The sequence below is a fragment of the Pipra filicauda genome, unplaced genomic scaffold (genome assembly GCF_003945595.2).
Source record: "Pipra filicauda isolate LSUMZ 115617 unplaced genomic scaffold, ASM394559v2 scaffold104_size2351352_pilon, whole genome shotgun sequence".
NCBI classification, from domain to species: domain Eukaryota; kingdom Metazoa; phylum Chordata; class Aves; order Passeriformes; family Pipridae; genus Pipra; species Pipra filicauda.
Window position 1 is genome coordinate 1672574 of NW_024103485.1, and position 26971 is coordinate 1699544.

The following is a 26971-nucleotide window of genomic DNA, read 5'->3' on the forward strand; positions in this document are numbered from 1 at the left end:
CCTGTATATAAGAGGGCAAATACAGTAGAAAAAGAGATAAAAGAAGTAACAAGGGATTCATGTGGTCTACTTTTCAGTTAAACTCCAGACTTCCTGAGAAGCATCAGGATGATCAGCATCTTCTCCTTAAGAAAAGTATTTTACCAACACAGAATCTTTCTTAAGAGATAGATAAAGAGCTAGGTCCAGTTAAAATATAGAAAGGACAGTAATAGAACTTCCCTGTAGAAAGTAGAGAGCAGAAGAACTGTATTGGGACTAATTTGCTAAAAGATTTTTTTTGTTTGTTTGTTTCTTTGTTGTTTTTTTTTGTTTTTTTTTTTTTTTTTTTTTTTGTTTTGTTTTGTTTTTTTGAGGTAAGAAAAAATTAGTGTATTTTCTCTTTGAGTGTTTGGGTCAGCTCTGTGAACTCAACATAGAAACTGCCTCCTATGACTGGCTTATATATACTGCATATCCCCATTTTCAGCCCCATCCTCTCTGAATTTGAGCAGAGAAATAGATACAGTGGTCAAAGAGCCAAATCAGTTCCTATTAGTGTGGCTTGTCCTGGACAGTCAGAAAACCCCACCTCATATCATGAAAAATAAGATAATGGGGTAAAAAACAAAGAGTACAGGTCATCTTTTTCAAATGTAAGGTTTCTGTTGATGTTCATGTTTGCTTCTGATTGTCTTCAGAATCAGTGTTATTCAGAATTATTTTAGAGATTAAGTGATTGCTACTAGGCAAATAATTGAATTATGAGCTTATCTATCCTGTTATAAAAAGAAACAAACAAAAACCCACTGCTCTGTGTTCCTCTTTTGCTGTTGCTCATTCTCCAGCACGTGTCAAATTTCCAACTCCACTGTATAGACAGTCTCCAACATATACAGGTTCTGCTGAACCAACTTCACTTTCCTTTTTCTGTTTCCCCTATTTAGGTTATAAGCCCTTCAGAGCAAGGAACAGCTCTCCTTATCTATGTGTACAGTCTCCAGCACAGCAGAGTGCTGGTCCTGGCTGTGATCTCCAGAGGCTAAAAATGATAAGTGGTGGTGGTGGTGATGATAATGATGCTGTTTGTTTCTCTGTAATGAGAAAAATCATACTGTTCCTGAATACCCTCTTCTGAATGTTAAAAATACTGTGTCCTGATTGAATAGTCTTAAAATATTTTTCTGTCCTAATATTCAGTAAGAAGCTGCTCCACGTTTCTCTTGAAGACTCCTGACTAGACTGTTACTCATTTTTTAGAGTTTTTAAGTTATTGAGGTTTTGTTCCCTTAACATTGCCTTTCAGGCTTGGTTAGTTGAACTGGTTGTGTCTCCCTTGAAGCCTTCCTGTAAAAGCTGCCTGTGACCTTTCCTGACACTCTGCTCTCTCTTACTCCCTTTTTGCTGAACCAGACTTGACTAACAACTGGCTTCAAACAAGTGAAGGGGGATAAAAAAAAAAAAAAGAGTCCAACTATTCCTGCAGCAGCAAACGCTGTTGCTGCTTCTTGCCTTTTCCTCCTTTGAGAAACAGTTGCTAGGACAGTCGATCAGACTGCAGCAATCTAGAAAATGTTCAGGTTTGAGTCTATAAGGAACTTCATCTTTCTCAGCAACTGAACTATAAATGTCATGAAAGCAGTAAAGTATGTTTCTGCATGTTTTGTAACCTGAACACCTCCATTTTATGAAAATAGAGGTTACACATTATATGCAACTATCTCAAGTATGGAATAGAACGTAAGCATAACAAATCAGAGTGTATCTATATTTATCAATATTTATCCAAAGACAATGGACCAGCTTTCCTGCCTGTAGCAACATATGGGGTCAAAATTAGTACTTAGCAGCTAGTTGTTTGATGGAATACAACTTTTTCAAACCTCTTTTTGAGTTAAACTCGTATTGAATTGTAGGGTCAATTTATGTGAATATGGGCACTGACAAAATTATTAAATATTGCAGTATCAGTGTATCTTGACAGATTGCTTGAATTGTTTCTATTGTGTCCATCAGCATAGTACCAAAATGTTTTTTTAGGTAGAAGAGAAGCTTTTTTTCAGACAAGCAAGTAACTTGCACATTAAGTTTAGTGACATTTTTGAGGTTACCTGTTACATCTCAAGTGCTGCAGCATTACACATCAGGTAAAGGAGAAATGCCAAAAAAAAAATAAAATTAATTGCTTTTTCACCATGGTTTCCTGATTCTTTAGTGTAATGTATGGTGTGGTTTTACATGGAATACTTTTTAACACATCCATTTGGCACATGTGCACATAATGCCTTAGGGAAACCACTGCTTAGTTCTTCCAATGTAAATTATGTAGGGTGCCAGTATATGTTTGTTTATACGTATCTGTACATGTGTGCTTGCGTACTTGGAAAGAAATTTCAATGTGCTTCTATTTAATTCTGGTTTTATGGAAAAAAAAAAAAAGAAAAGCAAAGAAATTTACTTTCAATCTTCTGTGTTTAATTAAATTGTACTTACTACCTCCTTACTGCCTCCTCACTGCCAGTACTGTGCATTCCTGTACCATGGTTAAGAGATTATGAAAGCAACTGGCACCAGTGATAGTTTCTTCTTAGCTGATTGCATCTCTTTATAAATGTGATTCATTCAGTCTCTAACCAACCTAACCTGGGATTTTAAAATCTGTTCAGGGGAGACTCTGGACCTGATGCACAATTAAAGTTTTTCATCTGTCTTTCTTTTTTTTCCCCTCTTCCTTTCTTACAGCAGCTCACAAAAAGTCCTAGGAGATCAAATCCTGCCAAAACAAGCACTAATCCACTATATATTAAACAGGCTACACTATGTTGAAATTACAAGTGCTGTGCCAAAAGGTTGTTTACTTTCCAAAATTTGAGAGAATTGAACAAAGGTCTCTGTTCCCATTTGTCTCACTGCATTATAAAGATTGTGAAAACGTAATTCTCAGCCTGGATGTCGCTTTTCTCCCCTCAAGTAAGCATTTGACTTCTTCTGTTCATATTTACCAGACAAATGCTTGCTGCTCCAAGCTGGGTGCTAGAGGGAGAACGTGCATCCAGTATTTCTTATGCCACCTCTGCATGCTTTGTAATTTTTGAGAAGCATCATGCTGAACACATATGTACTAACATGAAGCATTCTCAACCCACTGCAAAGAGATTATGACTGTAGAGGACAGTAAACCTTTCAGGGACATGGGTTCAAACAGCACGAGCCATGAGCAATGCTGAAACAGAAATAACTTTCTAGTCTCTCTGGTCAAGATTTGCGACATTTATTTCTGTGTCACTTTGGTAGATGCAGGTCTGATCACAAAATATCCTAAGTTGGAAGGGATCCATAAGGATCACTGAGTTTGACTCCTGGCCCTGCACAGGACCATCCCTAAGAGTCACACCATGTTCCTGAGAGTCTTGTCCAAACATTTCTTGAACTCTGTCAGGCTTGGTACTGTGACTGCTGCCCTGGGGAGCCTGTTCCAGTGCCCAACCACCCTCTAGGTGAAAAACCTTTTTCTAATACCCAACCTAAACCTCCCCTAATACAACTTCAGGCCATTCCCTCGGGTCCTGTCACTGGTCACAACAGAGAAGTGTCTGCCCCTCACGAGGAAGTTGTACCTGCAATGAGGTCTCCCCTCAGTCTCCTCTTCTCCAGGTTGAACAGACCAAGTGACCTCCTCATATGGCTTCCCCTCAAGGCCCTTCACCATCTTTGTAGCCCTCCTTTGGACTTCCTAGTAACTTTCTATCCTTATTATATCGTGGCACCCAAAACCTTACCAAATATCCAAGGTGAGGCCGCCCCAGTGCAGAGCTGAGCGAGACAATCCCCTCCCTTGACCTGCTGGCAGTTCTTTGTCTGATGCCCCCCAGGACATGGTTGGCCCTCCTGGCTGCCAGGGCACTGCTGACTCATGTCAGAGCCAGGTGAAGACGGGGCAGACTGAGCAGCTGGTGCTCAGGCAGGGGAAGGTGTGCCCACACTTGCCTTTGGGCCAAGGCTGGGTCCCACCTGTGGCCCTGGGGCTGATGGTGCCGCCAGGAGATGCAGAACTACCTGCCATGACAGTTTTTCCTCTGTGGACAGGGAGGCACAAGCAGTGTCACAATATTTAATTCTGCCCAGAGCAAGGTCTGATGGATGGCAGTTATTGTGCCTGGGGATTTAATAAATCAGCATTAAAAAAACCCCAAACAACAAAAAATTTAGTTAGGCTGGTCAGTTCAGTCTAAATAACTGGCCTGACCTTTCAGCAGACATAAGCACACAGAAGTTCCTGCTGACAGCAGTGGGATATGAGAGGTGGGAATCTAGATTTTGCCTTAATGTCAAGAGCTATGTTTAGACACCACGGGCCTTAACACCCTCTAAATCCCCACACCTAGTATTTCCTGTTGGCTGCCTTTGGCTAGCTGCCTGCTCAAAGGCCACTGAAGAGCATAGCTGTTTTTGCTGATTTGGCACAGGAACGTAGGTGAAATGAAGGGCACTTGGGTGGAGACTTGTTGCTCTTCAGCTTTGAAAGGATGCTGAGGCTCTGCTCACTCAGCATGGTTTGGGCTTCATGTCTGAATGTGTAAGGCATGCAAAGGGATGGAGAGGGAATTCTTACCTCTGTTATACCAACACAGAGGCTGAGAATGTGTATGTGCCTCTAATGTTGATAAGTGCTTCTTTTTTATCTTGACATACCCAAATGCTGTCAGAAATCAGGTCCTGAGTGACTTGTCTGAGATGGTAGAGGAAGCAGGTGGAAGAGCTGGAGAAAGGAGGTCCTGGTACTGTGAATCCCAGTTATATCTTCTGTCATTGTAACAATAAAATATGTCCTTCCCCATTTTCACCTTATTTTCTACGAGTACTACTCCTATAACCGTTATAACTGCTACCTGGTCTTTTCTGAAGTAACTGATTACTTCTTTCCCCTCTGGTTTTGTCTTTATAGGATTCACTTCAAAGTGTGGAAACACCCAGCAAAGGTAAAGTGTTATTTTTAAAATATGTTAATTCAAGGTATATCATCAGAAAACACATTTTGCTATTTGTTTGTATTACTGAACTGGTAGAGTTGGCATATTGCTGACATTTACGTATTTAGTCGTATTATAAAGTAATTATGACAAGTTAAAAGTGTAAGTAAAAGAGCATTTCCAAAAACTAATCTGGAGACTCAAATATGGAGAATGAATAGTGGAATGAAAGACCTGATTACAGTATGTGGTGGTCATGGCAGTTGTCTTTAATTCCAGCTTTTCATATGGAGAAAAGGAAAAATAATGAACTTTGTGGAAGTCTAAATTACTTTTCTGTATGACTTTTCCACTTGGCTCCAAGAACTTTCATTCCCTCTCCTTAAGCTTTAGTTCTTTGTGATCTTTTGTTGTACAAATAGTGTTTCATCTAATGACAGACTGTCATAAAAAGAGTAGGTTAAATAACAGTAATGGACAAAATCATAGGCCATTCCTTATTTAATTCCTCAGTTAAAAATAGCTTAGACTCACTGGCTGATGCCCAGCACTGTTGGCATTACTGTGAAGCACCTCACAGACCAAGGGATGAGCAGGAGTCTGTTCTGCCATGGGTTGGATTCCAGGAGGGCTCACCCACATCAGGGCTCCTGCCACACTGGGTCCTGCTCTACCTCTCATGCAGCTGGGAGTGTTACAAGGGTGCTGTCAGAGGTCCCTCCAGCTGAGCACTGGGGTGGGCTGGGATGTGCTCAGGAACTTTGGTCTCTCTCCATTTTGTTTGAAGAAAAAAAGTAGCCTCTGAAATGCTCTTTTCCCCTCTTTCCTCTGTGTGCTTTTCTCCGACTGCAGGGTGCTCAGAGAGGCAAAAAGGTGAACCAACCACAAAGGCTGCAGCAGCTTTTCAAACCACAGAGGTGGTTCAAATGCAGGTTTCCAAATGCCAGGCTTGTTGTTTCAGCATTATTCAACTTCATGAACAGCAAAAAAAAGAAACAGCAGTTACATTTGTAAGCTGCCAGGAAAAGCTAAGCAGCTGGAGGGCCAGGAGAGTGGGGGGAGAACATGCAGGTGCAGAAGGGAGAAGGCAAATACAGTTTGTAGGATACTTCTCCCTTGGATATGGTCCTTTATCCTGTGCATGTTTTTAATGCTCTTGATGGCAACTAATTGCTGCTGCTGAAAGAATGAATAGTTACTAATCAACATCTACCTTAGAAACATCCTCTCCACACTGTTCAGAAAACCTGACTGGAAAGGATCTAAAACATTCCTCTACTGAAAGATATTTCCCAGTTTGGATTCCATTGAATCAGCAGCTTCCTCAAGGAAAATCTGATTCACTGAATAACAATAAAGGATTCAGTGTTTACTCCTTACCTCTCTGTACCTATTTATTTGTGTCAGGAAACCTTCAACTGTGAAGTGTTATGCTTCTGTTTGTTCTTGGCACACCCTAATTTCAAAACAATTGCAGAATCCTTTTGGTAGTGTAATATTAGAAAGTACAACTTACTGATTGCAAGCCAGAACTTGCCAGGCCATTAGTCATTCCATAGAGAGGTCTATATTCAAAGTTGTCCAAGGTAACCAATTTTCCAATTGCCCTCTTACATGCACTGATATATATTTAATGTATGTTTTAACATGCTAGATGCCCTGCATCTGCACTTATTTAATAAATTCCTAAAAGTCAGCAAAATATTTAAGGTTAGGCTAATGGGCTAGCATACCAAAGCTGGTGTTAAGATAGTGTCTGAGAAAAAAAAAAAGTGTAAGTACAATGACCAAAACTGATCCTTTGGAACCTAAGCCTGACATTCAAGAAGTGGGTAAAGCCAAATTACATGTCTCTTGTTTTGGGGATGACAAGCTCTGTTTAGTCCTTTTCTGCTCAGTGCTCCCTTTCATGATAATGCCATGGGGCCTCCCATCCATCGATCTAGGAACACTGAGCCTGAGAGGAATCCAGATGATATTTTCACCTGCTGAAGCTAGAAGTAAAAATTTAATAGGTGGTGAGTTGTATATTCCTGCTGAAATCACCTTTGTGTTTCCTTTTCCACCTCATTTGCGTCCCACCCTTTCTTTTACTTTATTAGGCTTAGCAGTCTAGGATTGCAGCCATGTAAAAATCTGCAAGCCTCTGACCCAAAGTTAAAGGAAAATCACAGCCTTAGCTCAGTGCTGGTAAATCTTTGCAGATCTCTGGGAAACTTAAACCTAAGCACTTGGCTTTCTCCAGCAGCACAGTTGCAGATGAAGTCAGTGTTGACAGCCAAGGAGCAGACAGACTACATTTCCCATTTGTACTGTTCTTTTCTGTCTCTTCCATGTATTCGTGTTTATCTTGAAGAAAACAGGATCAAATTTGAACAGCAAGAGCAACTATCAGTTAATCCAACTAACAATTTCCTTTACCTTCCCTCTTTTTTCCCCAAGTAGTAACTATTACCCTGAGTATCATAAAAGAGTTTTGATTTTCTTCATTATATCTTCTCCCTACCACAAAAGAAGAAAAGATAGAGGATACTATTAAAATTAAAGCTTCACTTAATAATTTGTTTAGAAACTGCTTTAATCTTTCCCTTTAATAAAAAATTTTCAGAGGTTTATTATTAGTCATTCACCTTGGACTAAGCAAGTCAAAGACTATATTCAGCATATGTAGCCTTGATTTAGTGTTGCAATAACTGCCTTTATTAAGAGTTATCTCTGTAGAACAATTTGTTCCACTGCTGTGAATAAAGCAGTACTTATCCATGTTATACCTGATTCTGGATCATGTTCTTTTTCATCTGTGTGCAGTCCTTAGAAGATTGTTTTAGTGCTTAAAATATTTTTTTTATTTCTTCTTAGATGTGAGGAACTATAGGCATTTCTAGACATTAGGACCTTTTGCAGCATCAAGTGTTCACAGAAAATAATGACTAAGACTACTTATGTTAATAGATATTTAGCACTGGAGTTTGTTGCAGTCCAGAGTGTGAAAAGACAGCAAGGCTGGTACAAAACTGAGTCTGTGCATGTTCCTCAAAAGCTGATGAATGAATGTTTATTCAGTGTCTACAGCCTTGCTACTTCAGGCAGGGATTTCAGCAGATCAGACATAATAAGCAGCTTTTGGAATTTGATCAGTAGTTCTTTGGGACCCATCCAGAAAGTCTAGTACGCACCAGGAACGACAGTCTTTTCCAGCTGAATTGCTGCAGTCACTATCTCATTGAATAAATGCACACCTGTATTGCTAACAATGAAGTCAGCATTATATTTGAAGAGTGTAAAGGTTCTCTCACTGTGCTTGGGATTTGATAGTTGCTGCTAGACCCGGTCATAAAAATATTCACAACAGAAAGTTGTAAAAAATAAAAAAAGGAAGAAAGGGGAAAAATGGAAGTTTTTTTTTAAGGTTTTCCTTAAAGTTGAAAACTCCACTTCCTTCCTTTCTTATCACAAACCCATTATATTTTTGTTTTGGAAATAACACTTTTTGTTTTGCAATATGGAAGAGTGTCAAGGGCTTTTTATTGATTGCATTTCATCTCTGTAAGTGTCTCTCCTGCATTGTTTTCAAATCAGAGCATGGCTCTTCAACTTTAAGTTGTTGCTGTGTTACATTCTGATATGTTGGTCTTAAAGTCAGAGGCTTTTTAATCAAGACCAATTTTTAAATAATTGCAATCCCCCAGTTCTTCAAAAAAATTAGGCAGAAGTTATCAAGGCCTTATAAAGCATATAGGAGCAGAGACATTTTTGATAACAGGACAGCAGATTTTTAAGTTACTTTCAAGGGATAATCCATAGGACTCTTGAACTAGTAGGAAGTAACAATGTGGTAAATATTGGTGTTTGGAAGCTGCATCCTATCACTATTTGCATTACAGACTTTTCAGGTTTTTCCTCTTTCTTATTACAACAATGATCTAGTTAATGCTGCTTAGCACTTTACTGAAATGTTAGGAGGTCTTTTCCTGTTATTTTTTCTGTTTGTTTTTATGGGGGGTTGGAGGGGTTTGTGTGTGTGTGACATAAACTGCATTCAAGATTTTTCTCCTTTTTTTCTCTCTGAAAATAAGTTGGAAAGAAAAATATAAAGCTCCATTTCACAGAAATATTTTTAATGTGTCAAAAAGGTCTTAAGCCTTCATTCCAAATTCTGTTCAACTAGATATTTGACATGTTTTAACCAGACAAAACATGTACAGAGTCAGAGAGAGTGTTTAGCATGTATTGAATTGACATCATCTGTTGGTGCAGTAACAGCAAGGTACCTGCTCCATTGGAAGGTCTGGCACTAAACTGTGAATTGTAATATTGGACTGAAAAGAAGAAAATAAGTAGTGTTCTGTACAGAATACACTAGTTCCTTACTAAATCCTGAAGGCACCTGCAGGTATATTCATTAATACTTTCAGGGATGGTGCAGATTGTTCTGCTTCTGACCAAGGGTGAAATTTATTCCTTCAGACTTCATGTACAAGGAGCGTGTCAGAAATAAGCATATCTGGCAGCTGTGGTTAAAGTTCACTTCCCTCGTTCTCATCTCATTTCTGCAAGTCTGATTTCTTCTCACCTTCAGTGAGGAGGTGATGCCAAATAATTTCACAGCAGAAGTAAATTACGAGGTTTGAGTTGTGAGATTATTAATCTCGGTCACAGTTCACTTTGCAATGTGGTCTGTTCATTGTCTCCTCCCTGCTGGCTATGACTGGGGCATCTTTCTAGAAAATAAGTTCTGATACAGCTGCAACGGTGAATCTGCTGTAGGAAGTCCATAGCCTGTGCTATGTAAATCAGTGAAACAGTCTTTTCTCATCTGAGATTTATTAATCATAAAAGTCATCAAACCCGGTAAAGTTCTCTGGCTTCAGGAAGGAGCGATATAATTTCAGTTTACCAAATCCTATTCAGCAGCTCATAAAAATGCAGTAGAAAAATGCTGACCAAGTTTTATGAGTAATGGACATTTACAGACTATCCAAGATGTTTGTCTCTAATTTAATTGCTACTGGTCTTAATGAGTGAAGAATGGGGTTTGAAAAAGGGTTGGCTCAGGCACAGAAACCATAGAGTTTTTTAAAACTGAGACTACTAAGAGTGAGAAAATGAATGTTGAAAAAAAATCCTGGAGGTGCAGAGCAGGTTGTACTTGGACATTTGCTTACACCTGAGGGCTTCTGTTCCTGAGATTATCTTCATTCTGTATCTCCTAGTAATTAGATGAATAATGCTGAAATTCATTTGATTCCCTTGACTGGCAGCTGAGCTGATTGCTCCTTATTTCTCCATTATTGTCTTTACCCCTTCCATGCCATTATAGCAAGAGACAGCCTGTAGTGCCCATCTCAGGCCCTGTTTCCAGACTGACTCCATTTCTGCAGTCAGGCACAGACCCAGCAAGCCCTCAAGTGAAAGATGGAAACGTGAGAAAGAGAGGAAAAGGAATAACATTTCCCAGCTCCCTTCAGCAGGGAGTCTCATGGACATTGCCTGCAGCTAAGTGAAGGCTTTCAACCTTGCTCCATCTCCCTGCACAGTAATACAGGGGGTAGTTCTCCGACAGCGAGAAGACTTTTTGCACCTCATCACTGGCAGATAGAAGCGTGTTATAATAATTATGGCAAAAATTCCCCACTCAATTTTGGTGGGTTTTCTTTGGTTTAGTTGAGTTTTCTCTTTGCTTGTCTGGTTTTTACATATCTGACATTCTGCTTGTTAGCAGGTAAACCATGAGAATAGTTTTTCTGCAAACATGGTCAATGGACAAGATAGCTTGGATATAGTGATAGGCATCTTGCATCTTACACAGTTCCTCACCTGGCATGTGTAAATATTCTGTTATGGAAAATACTCACCCTCTTGTGTGTGTTTCTCCTGACTTTCCTTTTTTGGGAATCCTTTGTCCAAGGAGTATTCCCTTCTTTCTGTGGTTTAGCTGAGATATAACACATTTCCTCTTGTTCTGGAGACAAAATTTGAAACATTGCCTTAAATCCTATGATATGGGTTGTATAAAAACAACCTGTTATAAAAACAGTCTGTTTCCACAGATCCTGAGCTATGTTTTACCCTCTTTTGGAGAAAATGCCAGGAAGGTTCCACTCAGCAATCATTGACTGCAGCAGGCCAATTTGCATAAATAAGGATTTTGCTGTTATGCTGTATCTACCTATCAGCCACTTTGAACAGCTTGGAGACAGGGAATCTCCCAAGTAGCTGTTTACTCTAAATGTAAATAGTGTGGTACTTTTCAGATAAGGTAGGAAGTACTGGTTCAAACAATAGTCAGGTTATGTCCTCTTCTGGACCTCTTAAGGTTCTATGTGTATGACTATAGGTAAGTTCTGGGGATGTAAAAGAATTCAGTGCAAATTAAACATTATTAAAAGTTTGGAAGGTAATAAGTGATGACACATCCAAGAGAACTGGCTATGAGAATGAAATGGTATTCTAGGGGAAAAATCATTAGAGGAAAAGATTTATTCAAAACAGTTATGATGGAGGATGATAAATGGTGAAATATTGAAGAGAATAAATAAAAAAGTAATTAAAAACAAGTGCTAGACAGAGAGGTATACACAGAGAGTAAAAGGACTGAGTTTTTTTAACCTGTTAATCTCTAAAATGATTCAGTTTTCATATGTGGAAGGTGATTACAACATACCAAGGTGTAGTAATCTAGGCAATCCTTCACGTGTGCAATAATTTGCTGTAAATATTTTTAGTAGCAAACCCCACTGTATGTCAAACTATTTTAGTTTTATGTATATTTCTATTGTTACATAGTTAAAATTTGTCTGTTATAAAACGAAGACTGAAATAATTTCTTGGCACTGTTTGCCATGCATTTTGTGACTCAGTAGTTCTGAGTATTTGCTAGTTTAAAGGCAAAAGGTATCAAAGAAGGAGAATAAAATTCCAAACTGAGGATACAGTTTTTTGGACACATTTCTGTCAGGAAACTGAGATAGCTAACTCCAGTGAATTGTGGTATCTGTATGTGATGTTGGGCAGGATTCCTGCATCTATTCCAACTATAAAAACTAATAGATGTCTCAGACTTCCTATTCCTGGGTTGTTTCATTTTTTTTTTGCCCCCCATAGTCACTATTAGTTAATAGATAGCTGCTGACTACAGTGGGCACACAAGTTTAGGGAGCACGTCAAGAACTGTAACAAGTGGTGAGAGTGTGTTCTTGATCATGTAGAAACCCAAGAGTTAGAGGGGTGAGAAAAGGAGAAATTGTCTTCCTTTTGGAAGACTAATCATCTTGATCTTGGAATGATATAATGTACTATGACACTTTCTCTCTTAACCTGTCCCTTGCCTTAGAAATGAGTGCTCTTAACAGCTCTCTTCACTCAACAGAGGCTGCCAGGATTGGGTATTTTAATTTACACTGGTAAATTAAAGGCAATCCCAAGCTGCTCCAAAAACAGAGAGAGGGAAGATAGATAAAAGTCAGTAATTGCACAAAAAAAAAAAAAAAAAAAAGGCACTGCAGAGCTGAAGCCAGAGGAAATAACAGTGATATTTCATATGTATTTCTGCATTTCATATGTATTCCCATGGGTATGTATTTCAGTGTCCATTGTTGTGTAATTTTATCACAAGTCCATGACCATCTGAGTGCTGACTATGTCTGATTCTGGCTGCTATTGTGTGTGTTTTGTGAATTGTTTCCCTACAGTTACAACAGCTTATGGTCTTAAAATTTAACCAGTGCCTTTTCTCCACTCTACTGCTGCCTTGCCAGTTCCCTTGAAGTAAGTAACTACTTAGTGCTGAAGTCAAAAAACACCTACTTAATAAAAATCCTTCCAGCACGAAAATTCACAGACTGAAATGGCATCTCTGAGGCACACACTAACTTGCTGTAGTTGAAAATGCTTACTTTGAAAATGCCTTAATTTGAAAGCACTGTAATGGAAGACTGTTAATGATACCCCAGAAATGAGCTAAGGCTGCTTTCAGAAGCACAGATGGCTAATTGGCTTCAGTTGGTAGGTTATGTCATTTTAATTAAATTTTATTAGGGAAGCGTTTGAAAGCTCTAACTGATGGTTTAAGATAAATATGGCTCTTCATAAATGACCTATTGGTAACCTTTATTTATTTCTCTCTCTCCTCTCAGTGTTAATAGAGGCTGCTGTGACTGAGCTCTCTGTGGCCATCTCTCGTCTCATCCACGTTTACAGCAGCAGCTTTGATGCAAATTTCCAGCTTGTCAGCATACCCAAAAGCCCTTCCTGTGCAGAGATCAGCCTCGATTCCCAGCTCAGCTTCACTGTTTATGCTGCCCATAACATCCCAGAAGCCTGGGTGAACAGGTAGGAGGAGGTCCAGCAAGTGTTCACAAGAACACTCTTTCATCACATATTTTTCACAGATACCAGCTTAGCTCTGTTGCTTTGGTGATACTTTTATATTAATGTTAGAGGCTGAGTGGGTGTATTTCTACTGTTTTTCTAGCATGAAGTGTATTTACTTAAGCTTGACTAGCTAGGAGACTTCCAGGCCCCATAGGTAGATGGAGAATCAGGGAGGTAGCCTGGCTGATTGCCCTTGACCAGTGTGGAAGGATGGTAATAGAAACAACCTCAGAGCACTGGCCTTGATGGGTGTGTTCAGAAATGCTTCCATGACTGACTTGCTCGGTGGGAAGGAGGAATGAGTGTGTACTGCAGGCCTAGAGAGTTTGGGCTGGGGCTTTGTGTGGCCTCTGCAGCACAAGTAACTGGAAGGGTTGGAGTCCAGCTTACCCAGTTAAACAGAGGGGTGATTTTGCTTCAACCCAACCTGAATGAGGCTTTCTCAGTAACTTTTGCTCTTGGTGTATTCAGCATTACATGGCTAAGCATCTGCATTGACTATCCTCTTTATGGAAGGTGATTAAAATAAATGTAGTTGCAGATCCAAATATAGCTGGTATAGCAGTGTAACATAAAAAGAAAGAGGGAGATAACTTTAATAAAAAGCTGATTGGAGTATTCTCTTCTGTATTTGTAAAATTTGGTAGAAGTAGTTGTCTCTTCTTTTAAATATCTGCTTTTCCTACTCCGAGCAAAACTGGTGTTCTCTTACCACTCCAGTGTGCTCGAAGAGGAAAAGGGGACCACACTCTGGTAGCATTATTTTTGAATCAAAATGTGGTTCTCAAAGTTAATTTTCCCTTGCTTCCATTTTACCTTGTATTCCAAATGACAGTGGATTCATTTGTATTAGACTGTGAGCAAGAGTGTACTATACAGCATTAGCTGTAATTAGCAGTTTTATAAAAGTCTAAGAGACTTTGTGTTAGTTAAGATAATAAAAGCAGAACTATAATCACTATCCTGATTTCAAACGGTTATACCATTCCCACTGCATTTTGTTGTACCAAAAAAATTTGAAATTACATATGGCCTAAAGGCCGCTGATGACTTCAGTGCTATGTTCAAGTATGTGAAAATGAGAATTTCTCTTCCTCCTTAATCTCCCATTTCCAGTCCTTCCAATATTCATATTCCATAGCACGGATTTCTTAACATGGACTGCTACTCTGACACCTGCTTTCCTCAAGTACTTTCAGTAACATCAATCACATGCATATTCCCCATTCTTATTTCTGCACTGCATGAATTCGTGCTGACTATGTCATGGATCTAATTTTCCCTTTCCTGAAGGTCACATTTAATGATTTTGCTGCCTTTTTTTAATATATATTTTAGTATATATCTCCCTGCATATATATAATATATATACTTATTTTATATATAATATGTATATATTTTTATACATATAATATATACGTTATAAAGGCTAGAATTTTGACATCCCTCACTGTCTGTCTCACATTGGTTTTCCTATACATAAGTATAGAAACATACATGATAAATGGCTTTTCTTTTAATTCTTTGAGATAACGGAGAATTGTCTCATATTTTACAGGGTCATGTTTGTGAGGTGTCAAATCCATCTAAATTTCACTTTCGTTGTTTGATTTTTTTGTCAATTTTTATATCTGTGTTCTCAATTTCAACATTATTATGCAACTTGTAATGTCTGTACAGTAATTCAGGAATATGTCTATATGAGGACAGGAATATGTCTTACTGTCCTCATAAAAAAATTGGTACAGACATTACAAGTTGCAGAAGAATATTGCAAAACTGGTAACCTTTATTTACTTATTTTAATTTCTTCTTGTTTCTTTTATCTGTTTGTTTTTCTATTTCATTTAAATTCCAAGCAGATGTGCCTTATTTGCTGCCAGTGGCATAACACTGCTATCTTCATGTTTCACTGCATTTGTTTTTACACCCAAAACCAATCAGGTTCCTGTCTACATCTGGGTGATATGAAGTGATCTCTGGGACAAAACTACGGAATCATGTCTTTGAATTCACAGGGAGGCTGCTTAGGCAAAATGCTCTGTAGAGACCTAAAATGGGTTGAAGTGCACGCACTCTGAGCAACCTGTTTGACTTCAGTCAGAATGAACATTGTATAAGCATTAATCTTCCCAGGATTAGATCCTTATGATTTATGAATCAGGAATATGTCTGTATATTGTGTATTGGTGCTTCTGCTTAAACAGCAATACTTAGTAACTTGATTGTATTAAAATCTATCACTTCCTGAACTATCCTCCAGCTGTTTGCAATGTTTGGACTCTAGGGGAAGCATTTTCCTAGTCTTACAAGGTGTTTTTTCTCTCTCTGCATTGATGCCTCATAGGTACTACAGATTACAGATCATTTTCTTGGAATAAACAAAAACAAAAACAAAACAGAAAAAAAAAGAGAAATTGAAAAGCAAATCTGCTACAATAATTATAAAAATTATTATAATGTTCTGGAAGAGATCAGCCGTCATTCTTATAAATATGACAAATTCAGGCACCTTCAGTCTGCAACTGCTTCAAATTTCCTGTTCACATTTGACTGTTTCCATGCTCATTATTCTTGTACAGAATGAGATCTAAAGCTGAGACTGGCAGGAAGATCTGGAAGTTACAAGACTCATTAAGAACATTAGTTATTAATACTCTATGGGTTTATTTTGACTAATATTTTAAAAGATCTCAGTAAGAAGAATATGAAACAACAGATAACCCCAGTCCCAAATTTCGCTATGAAGGCTGTTGGAGAACTGTCTGAAGAAAACCAACACAGAGGCCTTTAATGCTTCTGCTGTAAAGAATGTATAGATTCCCTTAAGTAGTAACCTTTTTTTTACAGGTTGGGAAAAGTAATTATAAATAGAATCATACAATAGCCTGGGTTGGAAGGGATCTTAAAGATCCTCTAGTTCAGGGACAACTTCCACTAGCCCAGGTTGCTAAGAGCCCCATCCAACCTGAACTTGAACACTTCCAGGGATGAGGCATCCACAGCTTCTCTGGGCAACCTGTGCAAGTGCCTCACCACCCTCACAGGGAAGAATTTGTTCCCAATACCTAATCTGAACCTACTCTCAGTCTGAAGCCATTCCCACTTGTCCTCTCACTATATGCCCTTGTAAAATGTTCCTCTCCAGCTCTCTTGTAGATTCCCTTCAGGTACTAGGAGGTGCTCTGATGTCTCCCTGGAGCCTTCTTCAGGCTGAACAACCCCAACTCTCTCAGCCTCTCTTCGTAGGAGTGATGCTCCAGCCCTCTGAGCATCTTTCTGGCCTCCTCTGGACCTGCTCTGGCAGTTCTGTGTCCTTCATATGTTGGGGGTCCCAGAGCTTGTCACAGATGTCCAGGTGGGAGATTTACTGTTGACTGTATGACAAGCAAGTAGCAGCACTTCAAAACTTATGTCCAAAGTTTCCTTCAACGCAATAATAAAGAAAAAAAAAGTTAACCTTAATAACAAAAACATGAAAGAGAACCCAGATGTCTTAAGAATTTTTTTTGAACTCAGAAAAATTAAAAAACCAAACAACCCAAAATAAACACCCCTTCATGCACACATTAATGTGAGATTCATTATTTGAATTCTTTTTTTCATGTAAGCATGAATCTTCACAAGTTTCTGAATGGTTAACTCCAAATTTACTGTGCTGGACATGGTACATTACAATTAATCTTTTTTTGTTGTTTCTGTTTCCTTTTTTTTTTTTCCTCTTTGTAGCTACAAAGTTTTCTCTTTTTCCTGTTCACTGACTTATGCTGGGAAGACAATATGCCAAGTGAAGATTTGCAAAAATACTCCAGTTAGAAGATCCTTCTTTTTCCTGGCTGACTGGAACGAGAAGTAAGTTTGGGTCTGTATTTGATATAAATTTGTCTGACAGATATTGCAAATCAAATATTCATTTAAAAAAAACCAAAAACCAAAACCCAAACATCCACATCTTTTTAATGAATCTTCTCCTGAGCAAATTAATTCACAGAAGCTTAGGGAGATGGGAGTGAGAAAGAAGTGGGGTAGCCAGAGGAAGAGAAATAGGACTAAGGCAAGTCTGGTCTGAGAGCAGCTTTTATTCACTGGAGGCATCGTGGAGGAATACTGGAACCAAAAGGAGATGCAACTAAATGCTGTGTTTCTGTCCTCTTTTGAGAAATTCCACCTTTTGGAACCAATTCTAGTATATATGCAACCCAGCCTGAAAACTCATTGTAATATTTCTGTAAAGGTTCTTTTTTACAAACCAGCAAGGCTGTTGCGGTTTGTTGGTTTGGGGTTTTGTTTGTTTCTTTGATTGCTTGGTTTTGGGGGGTTGTGTGTTTGTTTTTTATTAGAAGGATCTTCAGTTTTAAAATGAAGGCTTTCATTTGAGACCGGAAGTTTAGTGTGAAAATTACTAATTACCTCTTACCTGCCTGTCTACTTTGAAGAAAATAATTCCCCTGAAAAACAAAGCACACACTCAAACAACATTTGTTTAAGGCAATGGGATGACAAAAAGTATACTTGCAATAGATGAGAAAGAAGTATGCTTTTGTTGGTGATTTGGTAGTAATATGAAATTCTTTCAGCTTCCTGAGCATGACATGTTTATGTTTACAGTCTTTCAAATTTTTGGTATTTCACATCAGTGTTTACTGTATTCTAAATCTGAAAGCAGCTTGATTACATTAGAATTGAACAAAGGCTACAAGTAATCTGAAAGGTGTTTTTTAAAATTACAGTTCAATACAGAGTGTAATTCATAACTTCTCTTTGCCTTTATGTAAGACACACAGCAGTTGCAAGCTGGTCATATGGGAAAAGATCTTTTTATGTCAAATGTGTTATACATCTGTCTTAATGGAGATTTTGCATAGCCTTCTTGTACAGCACTCCTAACAGATATAGGAACCAGTAGTAGATCTACCCTATGATGAAGAAACAAAATGGGTGCACTTCTGCTGAGCAGAAGTGTGTTTAAAAAATTGGATCATTCTTGTATACATTGTAGGAATTTTCACCTTCTCCAGGTTTTGGTCAAGTACTTTCTTATGGTACATGTGGGCAGATATAATTGAAGTGTAAGGGAAGGATTATATTTCTTAAGAGCATATTTGGCTTCTAAAATGTGGGTGAAGCCTTTCTGGAATGCATCTTACAAAACCTTTTCTAAAACAAAATATAACGAGATAGAGTAGAAATAAATTTTTAGCTGTAACTGAAACAGGAACTCTGCTCTTCTTCCATTTCATGAAAATGTAAAGCAGTCAGACTGACACTTCAGGCTTTCTGCTGAAACCTCTCCCCCTGCAAACTAATTATTAAATGTGTGCAATTCCATCCAAATGCTTCTTGGGAAAAGAAGCAGTTAAGTATGGACACCAAATTCTTTCATAGGTCACAGATGCTTTAAGGGGCTCTTAACATCAGAAATAAGACCTAGAGGTGTATATAATAGTATCAGTTTGTAAGAGCACCTTTTTACTTTTTATTGTTGCTTAAGTTTCAAAAATAATTTTCAAAATCCAATTCTAATAGATTCCAAAGTAAACCCCTCCAAGTTTATATCTGTCTGGTAGGCTTTTCAACATTTCCCTCAACTATTAAAGGTGTTCACATATTTTCCACCTCAGACATAATGACCTACATTTGTTTAAGTCTCAAAATGTGAGGGAAGGTTTGTTGAACCTAATGTCCTGCGATCTGGAAACACAGGCTGAGAATCCAGGGAGCCAGATATGCTTATTTTTGTATGTTTTACCTTGTGTCCAGAACTGAGTTTTGTGAACAGATGCTGTTTTGAGTCAAAATGCAGATGTCGGATGAGTATTTTAAATCAGCTAACAGGGTTAAACTGAAAGAGAGTAGGATTAGATTAGATGTCAGTAGGAAATTCTTCACTGTGAGGGTGATGAGGCCCTGGCACAGGTTGCCCAGAGAAGCTGTGGCTGCCCCATCCCTGGAAGTGTTCAAGACCAGGTTGGACAGGGTTCCAAGCAACCTGGTCTGGTGGAAGGTGTCCCTGCCCATGGCCGATGGTCTTTAGGGTCCCTTCCAACCCAAACCATTCTTGATTCTATGCATAGTGAAGGAAATATTTATGTTGTTTTTAATTTATTTTAAATATTAAATACTTGTCACAGTTCTATAATGAGACAATATGATTCTTTGCTATTTGTGCTGCTAACCCTCTAAGATTAAAAGAGCAGCACTAAACTTGATAGAATAATCAGTATATTTAGAATATTTTGACATACACAGAGAGAAAGAACAATATAGGTTATCACTGAAGGTTCAGTGTGCCTAGTTGGCATAATTTAAAACATGTAGGAACAGGCTGTTTTTTTCTTTCCTAAAAGAAATAGATGTATGCAAACACTAATTAATACTTTTTTGCAAGAATTCAAGCTGAAATTGGTTAAAAAAGTAGAGTATTTTAATGAAGTAGGTATTACTGAAATTGTTTTCCCATGTCATACAGTGATAGGAAGTCTGTATCACTCAAAACTCTAACCAAAGTGTGTTCACTCTTTGTTATCTTTTGGCTGTAATATCATATCACCTTTTTTGAAACAGAAGGAAATATGTTTGCATAAAAAGTTTACAGAGAAGACAATGTCTTTATTGTAAAGTTTCTTGCTACTTTGATTCTAACCTATGTACTATTTTCTGTTGATAACAGCTGTTGAAAATGCATGTGGTAAAAGGTCATCAGGAAGAGCTTCTATTACATTAGGAAGTCAGATATTTTCTATATAACTAGGAATCAGGCCAAAAAAGAAAACTAGCTAATTCAAAATGAGTCCTGATCTGAGATTAAGATTGATTTGAACAGAGGAGAAAAAATACGGAGAGTAGTGTTTGGGTGATTAGGAATCTAGGCAGGGAGCTTCTACCAAAGACAAGGTTTGCTTTATTTGCTGATTTTCATGTATTTAGTTTCTGTTTTCAACTGCTTCAACCAGTTAGCACGTGAACCTTAAGTTGATAGGTTTTTATGTATAAACATGAGCTTCTGTTAAAGTCTGTTACCACATTCAGTCCTTCCCAGAATGTTCTTGGGAATGATGAGAATCATTTGCTATGTACAGAGGTTGCCTTGTTCAGTGTTTCTTCTGTCTGTACTTTTTCAAGAGTATGCTTTTGCTTTAGAACTTGTGTATTGTCTTTGAAAAGCGTTATTGTCTCCACGGTGCAGAGTTTGAACAGACTAATACTATTTAGCACATAATGTGTAAAGTCCAGAAGTTACCCTCTTATTTTCTCACCAGTTTCATTTTTCACTGACTGAGACTCTTATATTATCTTCTGTCTTTTCTCTTAGCTGGTTGCTCTTAATATATTTATTCCACCTTTTCCATCCTCCGTAATTTATGTTAAACCTGCAGACGTGAGGTATGGAATTAACGTTAAGCCCATCATTCATCACCTCAGATACTTTCTTGGCACTGGCTTTCCCTCTTCTCCGTGTTTTGTTTGGCTTGCCTGTTTTGTTTACACTCTCTCAGTGCACAGCCTGGGTTGCCCCAGAGCTCTTCTGTGTTGAGTGCTTTTATGATATTAGGCCCTTGGCTTTGAATTAAGCTGTATAACTTTATCTAGTATCTGTGAAGAGCAGCTTCTTTGTTCTTCTCAACTACTGTTGAAATTGTTCACCCACAGGGTGTCTTATATCTGGCCAGTGTTCCATTTCCTCTTTCTTCTTCTTAGTCATCTGTTTGACTCAGCCTCATACAGTCAGAAAGGATGAGACAACTGAGTAAGTTAAGATATGTATTAATCAAAGTTCTAAAAGCAATACAGATATTCCCCTACCTTGTGTATCACATATCACTGGAAGGGAAATGTTAGTCCTCTTTGGCTCATACTTTAACTCTTGGGATGTGTAACTTGCTGTAGTTTCCATGTTCTTTTCCTGCTGGAATTAGTGCTGTATAATGTGCCCGGGGGAAACTCTGGCAATCATTTGCTTTCTTCAAATTGTGAGGGTTTTTTCACTGCCCCAGGTCCACTAGGAGCGTTAACAATTGTCTGTATCATAAAATGAGTGTCTTGATTTATTTTTTTTTGTCTCTTCACAGCATGGGTGATGCTTTAAAGTGCAACTCTTTGCCAAACATTTTTGTGTTACAAGGGCAGTGTTGTTGGCCTGTCAGTGAAAGAGGCAGAACAAGCCATCTCTAGCATGTGAAACAGTTGTTTCCCAATAATTGTTTCTAACTATGAGTAAGGAAGAGGGCATGAGACAGGGAAGGCAAAATTGAAAGCTGTAAACAGGGACACGTGGGACGACAGTTGAGAATTGCTTCTCAATTCCGTTCCCTTTAATCAGGAGTGGGAAATGGCTGTCTTGCTTTGTTATTCAAAGAGAGAGGTATGCAAATTTGCATAATTTCCAAATGTTTAGGATTGATCATCTGAAATTTTGACACTAATGCTAATGTGGAGTACTTCAGAATTTCAGCTGAAAACCATCTACTTTCTTTCAGTGACTCCTCAGTGCATTCAAGGAAACTTTCTCAAATTCAGTAGAAATCTGACAGATTTGGAAGCAATCTGACAGATAGGAGCAAAATCTTATGCTAATTTTTCCTTATACTGTTACCATGTATCATTTCTGGTACCCATAAGTCCTATATGTTTCAGACTACTATACTTTTAAAATACAGTTTCTACTTCTGCTTGCTGTTCAAGTATGACTATACCTTTGACAAAATGCTGAGAGTTGCATTGCTCTGCCAGTGTATGTTATTTAAATTTATCTTCTGGTTTGTTTTTTTTAATCTCCATTATGCAGATCTTCTGTTTTCTTAATGATTATGTTGTCAATGTGGAATAATTCTTTTAGCCTCTAGCTCCTTATATTGATTTTGTTTATACAGAAACAGTGTAATTAATTTTCCTTTCCACTTGAGAAATTTCAGCTTGCACTGAGTATACATGAAAAAAAGCTAGAAATGCACTGTCCACCATATACAATCTTTTCAGAAAAAAGAAAATACAAACCTGCAGATGTCTGGGTAATTCCATGCATGGTTTATCCATACAGCATGAAAGTATCTGATTTATTAGAATTATTCTAAGTTATGAATTTAAATCAATTTTTATAAACTGTATAAACAAATGAAATGACCAACCAAGTTTGCTAATGGTCAATACAGGGTGGAGATGAATATTGATAAAACTGATTTTTTTCACTAAAAAATGTGAATTGCTCATTGCTGTTGAGACAAAATCTGTCTGTAAATTATGATTGGGAAATATCACACCACTAAAGCACACCTGAACAAGAGACTTATTATCATACTCTACTCAGAAGCAACATTTATTTTTTTTAAGTGGTGTTTTCCTCTAAAGACACAAGACAGCAAATAACTAACTACTGGTTTACAATTCACTCCTAGGGCTTTATTTATTCTGAAATAGCCTTTCATAAATAAGGTAATATTTAAAACAAAGTTTAACTAAGCTTTTCCTGCCTTTGTCAGCTCTGGTGGTTACCACTGAAGTGAATGAGTTTTTATCTGCCTCTTCTCAAGTACTGGGACTCAAGTTAATGGGTGAAAATACTCCTCAGTGTATTGAAGGGATCTGTCAGTCGCATTTTCCTTCAGAGTGTGACTCCTGTAATTTATAATTTGATATATGTTAGGGCATCTAGAAAAATGTAGAAAGAACTCACTTGTGGTAACAATGCTCAATTTTTATTAACTTTTATTTTTATCTTTTCTGATTTTTTTTTTTTAGAATCAACTTTCCTCTACGAATAAAGGCTCTTCCGAGGGAAACTATGCTGACAATAAAACTACTGGGAGTAAACAGTGCCTCTAAAAATACAGAAGTGCTTGCTTGGACATGCTCCCCATTGTATCCAAAAGAGTAAGTTCAGTCTTGTATGACAGCTTAAGACCATTCTTGAAAAGTATCGCACTCAACTTGGGAGAAACATAAAAAGACAGAAATACTTATTTCAGGACATTGCAGTAATAAGACTGAGACAGTCACAGTAAACTGCTTTTGATGTCCCAGTAAGAGGCCCATCCATAAGCTTTTCTGTCTTTGCCTTACATTGTTTTTAAACTTGGCTTAGGTGACTGTTTAACACTTACAATAAAGTTCTGTAGGCATGTTGAAAGGCCCTGCTGAACCCTTTCCTGTAGCTTTGCAAAATCCTTTTCAGCCCAGCCTCTTGTACAAAATGGTTGGTGGTTTTTTTCTATTCTCACACTCATTCATTCTGCTTAAATTGGGACAGTCAGTGATGACCACAATGAGCACCTTTCCCTCTCCACACCACTTTAGAAGCTTTCTCCTTTTTTTTTAACCTCTTCTTTCTACACAGTACACAATGTAACAATACTTTAAAGGTACTTGTAGCTTTGAACTTCTCTGCAGTGATGTGTAGAAACTAAGGTAAATTTTCTGCAGTGTTCTAAATATATTTTAGTAACACTGTGACATCTGAATTTAGATCAAGTCTTTACAATGATACTAAAATTTTTATTTAGTAGCCCATAGCTGCATACCCTCTGAGCAATAGATGGGTATGTCCAACACATACAAGTCCCTTCATTAGCATCCATCTGTTAGCTACAGCTCTTTCCTTATCCTGAGACATCTTGATCTACTTCTCTATGTCATGGCAATCACCACTTAAAGCAAGATAAAACAAATAAAATATCTCATTGCACATATGAATTTGCCACGTTTGAGAGACCTTGTGTTTCACCAAACTTTGAAGCTTGAGAGGCTTATAAAATAGGTTGGACTGGGCTAGAGGCTTTTTCCATGTTTTTAGAGAAAATTCGGTTACTCTGCTCTTTTTTGACTTAGTGATGAGAGCACTTGGCTTGAAGGAAGGAAGGAAACATGAATCTCTGCTCCAAGGATTGCTTGGGCAATTTATTCAGTTACTTTTCATAGTTAGCTTCCAGAAGAGCACATCACTCATTCTTTGACTGCGTATGTCTTTTTAAACAAAACATGCAATATGTTTATTTTGAGTATTTCTACCATCCTGGTGTTTAGGGTGAAATAGAGAGGGAATATCTTGGCTGCGAATCTAAATTGAGATGAAGGGTTAAGTTGTCCTTATCCCGGGCAAGCTGATATGTGCTGAGTGCATTCATTCAAAAGCAGAGCATTAGGCATGATAATGGGGGGACACTTATTCCATTTACCTCCAACAGTGCCTGTATGGGGATCCTCTTCTTGAGGACCTGTGTTGTTCTAGAGATTTTCTTATTTTTCAGCATTCGAGTCCAAAAGTAATGACTTTTGGAAGTTCTGAAAGCCCTCGGCAACCTGTGATTTTTTTTTTTTAATGTATGCCATCAAAACAAGCATGTTGATTGTCGTTGAGGAGATCTCCAAATCACCCAGACAGTTTCAAAGATTTTACTGAAAAATGGCTCCATTCTTTCCTGGTACACACAATGAGCACAATGAAGGGGATAGAGGGCTACTTTCCCTGCATTTTCTATGTAATTGTAGAGATCATTGCTGCAATGACCCCTCAAAGCAGAAATGAAAAGTGAGTTGTTGGGGAGGAATGATTTAGGAATAGCATGTTCAACACCCCCTAATCTGATAGCTGTGTCATTTGCAATTATAGTAATTACTAACACAAAGAAGCCTAAATGCTTTTTCCTCTTTTAGCCAACCACAGCTCCACAGAATTATTCTTTCACCATGATTTCAATTGATAGACTGATTGGTTTAAAAATAAGAGTTGCCCTGAGAGTCCCCTTGCTGCTGGAATGCAACTAAACTGCAAGACTTATTTCAAAAAAGTACTTCCAAACTTGAAAGTATGTACCAAGAAAAGATTTGTACCTGTAGTGTCATGCTAATATGTCAAGAACACCTTGTATTACTGCAAAGATTATTGTATTAGGGTCTCTAAATAACAAACTCTGTAAATGTATATAAAGAGATTAAAGAAGTCTGACCAGAAAATCTTTGACAAAACATTTCTAGCTTGGAAAATACCACTTTCTCAAAAGAGAACATTTCTCAGAGGTGAATATGAGTTCTATGAAAGTCCTAGCATTCTCATGTCCAGAATTTAATTTATTGGGGAAAGGACAGAAGTAAGCTCTTTGAAGAAGCCAGGAGCCCTGAGGTGTTTACCTGGGTCATCAAACGTTCTTGTTCAAATCCTTGTCTCAGTTGGTCCCTTCTCAGGGTCATTCTTCTCAGGGTCAGGGAAGATAAGGACAGAGTGTGGCCCCTCTTTCTCTATTCAGATGCTTGTTTAAAAATAAAAAAAAAAGACAAATTGTTTTGTTAAATATTGGAAAAGTACAATAAATGTCAAACATTTTTAAAATACAGTTCCTCATTTGTGTCCCATTATATCTTCTGATTGAAAACACAGGGATTCAATCAAGCTCATTGTGGCTTATGTTGAAGAGAGAAGGGGAAAAGGACCAGTTTTGGGTTATTGCCAGATATTACTTAGGAATCTTGATCTACTAGTGACTTAGGGCAAAAGAACACTTTATTTTAAAAGATTCTGAATTTACTCATCTCTGTAAATTTTATACCTGTTTTCTCTTCCAAAGTGATTATTGTCATTGTATGGTCACTTCTGTCCTTCATATTTTAATTCTTTATGTTTAGTTTGAACTGAAGATTAAGAAAACATGAACATATTTTAACATATAAAGTATACAAATTCTATTCTTCTCTTTCAAGAAGTGTGAAGGTTCTCATGCTGTTGGGCAAGACCATGTCAACGTCTCTTGCCAGATTAAAGGTCTGTAGTTATTTTCTGATATTTTAGCACTGCAGTTCTCCTCTAAAAAAATACTGAGCAGACTGTATGAGAAATATATATACATTTATAAAGAAGCAAAATCTAGATCTTTATTTAAAGTATATTATTTTTATTTTTTATTACAATCTCTTCATACCTAACCCATTTTGAAACCACACAATATCTAAAAATTTTCTCAAGCATTTGACCTATTTTAGGTTTGTTGTTGTTGATAAACACTTGTCAGTGAACAGATGATTAGTAAATTTCAAATTTGCCTAATTTTAATTACTTCCTGAACTCTAATTCTGTCAGTTTTCTTGCAGTGTGCAGATTTATCACATAACTGGCTGCTGGATATGAAGTCTTTACCAAACATGTGTTAGGATCAATGCTATCAACTTTGGATGTTTCTGTACAAATAGTTTCACTCTTTCCAGAAGTTACTTCCTACAAATATTCTCCAATGGTTGCCTAAATGTACTTATTTACCTGAAAGTTATTGCTTGTAAACTTAAACTTTACGTTTTTGAGGAAAAATTTAGGAATTAATCAGGAATGTAACTGCAAATTTGTTTTAAAATTCTGAAATAATCTGATAATTTTGTATTTGATCACCTACAAACTTAAGGAAGTTATTTAAACTGGAAGCTGTGGGGATGGAAGTTATGACCCTTACAAATGTCTGTAGGACACTTAGCATTACTTTGCAGTTGAAAATTTTATCTCTATTTTGAATTTTCTAGGGCTCTGTAGTATTTGTAATTGTAATAAAGTAGTTATTTCACAGTGTCATTCCAATGCAGAATTAAGACTGCTTGGGTCATAAGCTATGGGGAGTTTTATATTTTAGGAGCTTTGGATTTAACCTCAACTCTGAATTTCTGAGACTTATAATGTC

General features: G+C 37.6%; 1 protein-coding gene across 1 annotated transcript in view; it reads left to right on the forward strand.

Moving 5' to 3' along the window:
- PIK3C2G (phosphatidylinositol-4-phosphate 3-kinase catalytic subunit type 2 gamma) overlaps positions 1–26971 on the forward strand; it is a 205679-nt gene that overhangs the window by 45628 nt on the left and 133080 nt on the right. Inside the window, exons 10-13 of the mRNA XM_039379280.1 lie at positions 4925–4958; positions 13085–13280; positions 17052–17174; positions 23058–23189. Coding sequence (XP_039235214.1) covers positions 4925–4958; positions 13085–13280; positions 17052–17174; positions 23058–23189 — 485 coding nt within the window. The remainder of the gene's footprint in view (positions 1–4924; positions 4959–13084; positions 13281–17051; positions 17175–23057; positions 23190–26971) is intronic.